General features: G+C 26.8%; 1 protein-coding gene across 1 annotated transcript in view; it reads right to left on the reverse strand.

Annotated features, from left to right (window-relative positions):
* Window positions 1-1,928: 1,928 nt before the first annotated feature.
* Window positions 1,929-2,055, reverse strand: part of LOC112235129 (WAS/WASL-interacting protein family member 3) — a 9,711-nt gene continuing 9,584 nt past the window's right edge. Inside the window, exon 4 of the mRNA XM_042310083.1 lies at window positions 1,929-1,940. Within this exon, the coding sequence (XP_042166017.1) occupies window positions 1,929-1,940 (12 nt within the window). The remainder of the gene's footprint in view (window positions 1,941-2,055) is intronic.

Consider the following 2,055-nt stretch of genomic DNA (forward strand, 5'->3'; position numbering starts at 1 on the left):
AGAATATAATAGACCATAATATAATATAATATAATAGAACATAATAGAACATAATATAATAGAATATAATAGAACATAATATAATAGAATATAATAGAACATAATATAATAGAATAGAATAGAATATAATAGAACATAATAGAATATAATAGAATAGAATATAATAGAACATAATAGAATAGAACATAATATAATAGAATAGATTAGAATATAATATAATAGAACATAATAGAACATAATATAATAGAACATAATAGAACATAATATAATAGAATAGAATAGAACATAATATAATAGAATAGAATAGAATATAATAGAACATAATAGAATATAATAGAATAGAATATAATAGAACATAATATAGTATAATATAATAGAACATAATATCATATAATATAATATAATATAATAGAATAGAATATAATAGACCATAATATAATATAATAGAACATAATATAATATAATATAATAGAATAGAATATAATAGAATAGAATATAATAGAACATAATATAATATAATATAATATAATATACTAGAACATAATATAATATAATATAATAGAACATAATAGAACATAATATAATAGAATATAATAGAACATAATATAATAGAATATAATAGAACATAATATAATAGAATAGACTATAATATAATAGAACATAATAGAATATAATAGAATAGAATATAATAGAACATAATAGAATAGAACATAATATAATAGAATAGATTAGAATATAATATAATATAATAGAACATAATATAATAGAACATAATAGAATAGAACATAATATAATAGAATAGATTAGAATATAATATAATATAATAGAACATAATAGAATAGAACATAATATAATAGAATAGATTAGAATATAATATAATATAATATAATAGAACATAATAGAATAGAATAAAACATAATAGAATAGAACATAATATAATATAATATAGTAGAACATAATATAATATAATATAGTAGAACATAATATAATATAGTAGAACATTATATAAAAGAAAAGAACAAAATACAATAGAACATAATATAATAAAATAGAATATAGTAGAACAGAATATAATAGAACAGAACATAGTTGAATGGAGTAGAATATAATATAATAAAGTAGAATTATAACAGAAACTAATATAATACATTTAGTTGACAGTCCTGTTCGGCAATGAAGCTTGCAAACAATGATACACAGTAGTGCAATAAAGCTTATTGGTTTTGAGACTTCTTTCTCATGGCAGGCCACTGTGGTATGTGTTTCAGGATGGTTGTGTTTGAGAGTGAATCCCCTCTCTCTCTTTCCCTCTCTGAGCCTGGACAGCTGGCCAGATGGATCTTTACACAGACAGTGTGTTTTGGCTCAGACCTGTATCCTGGACTCTCTTTTTTTTGTGACAATTTTCAAAGGAGGTTTAAGATGCAAGAGAATGAATGAAGTTGATTTTGCTAAAGGTTGAAACACAACACACCACAAAATTAGATGACATTTTGACCATTTAATAATATAATAAATTATATAGTAAATATAATTATTTACTCATAATGGAAGTAATTAGTAAAGGGTTGAACAAAAAGCCTTACTCACACAGAATGGGTCCCAAGGACTGCAGTTGAGAAGCATTCTGTTTCAGGCAGAAAGAAAGCATCATAATTACCAGACCAGCTGGGACATGTCCAGACCCACGGTCCATTTTGAACTCTGATTGGCTGATAGGGTTGATATACAGCCCACAGTGACCAATAACGTGGTCTGTAACACTGGGAAATCCCCACCCATCATAATGGAGTAGAGATGTAAGTTTCCCTAGAGCTGTGTGAATGTAGGCCGCTTGTACCCTATGCTCTCACTTGTCCCTGACAAGGTGTCCCTGACAAGGTGTCCCTGAGAGTGGGAGGTCAGGCAGGGGTTGACAGAGACAGAGTTTACAGGAGTACCTGGACAGAGACAGATGAAGTTACAGAGGAGTTACAAGGAAAACAGCCATTACCCACTGATGGGACATTACCCTCTGATGGGACGTTACTCTCTGATGGGACATTACCCTCTGAT

The sequence above is a fragment of the Oncorhynchus tshawytscha genome, linkage group LG31, assembly GCF_018296145.1.
Source record: "Oncorhynchus tshawytscha isolate Ot180627B linkage group LG31, Otsh_v2.0, whole genome shotgun sequence".
Lineage (NCBI taxonomy): Eukaryota > Metazoa > Chordata > Actinopteri > Salmoniformes > Salmonidae > Oncorhynchus > Oncorhynchus tshawytscha.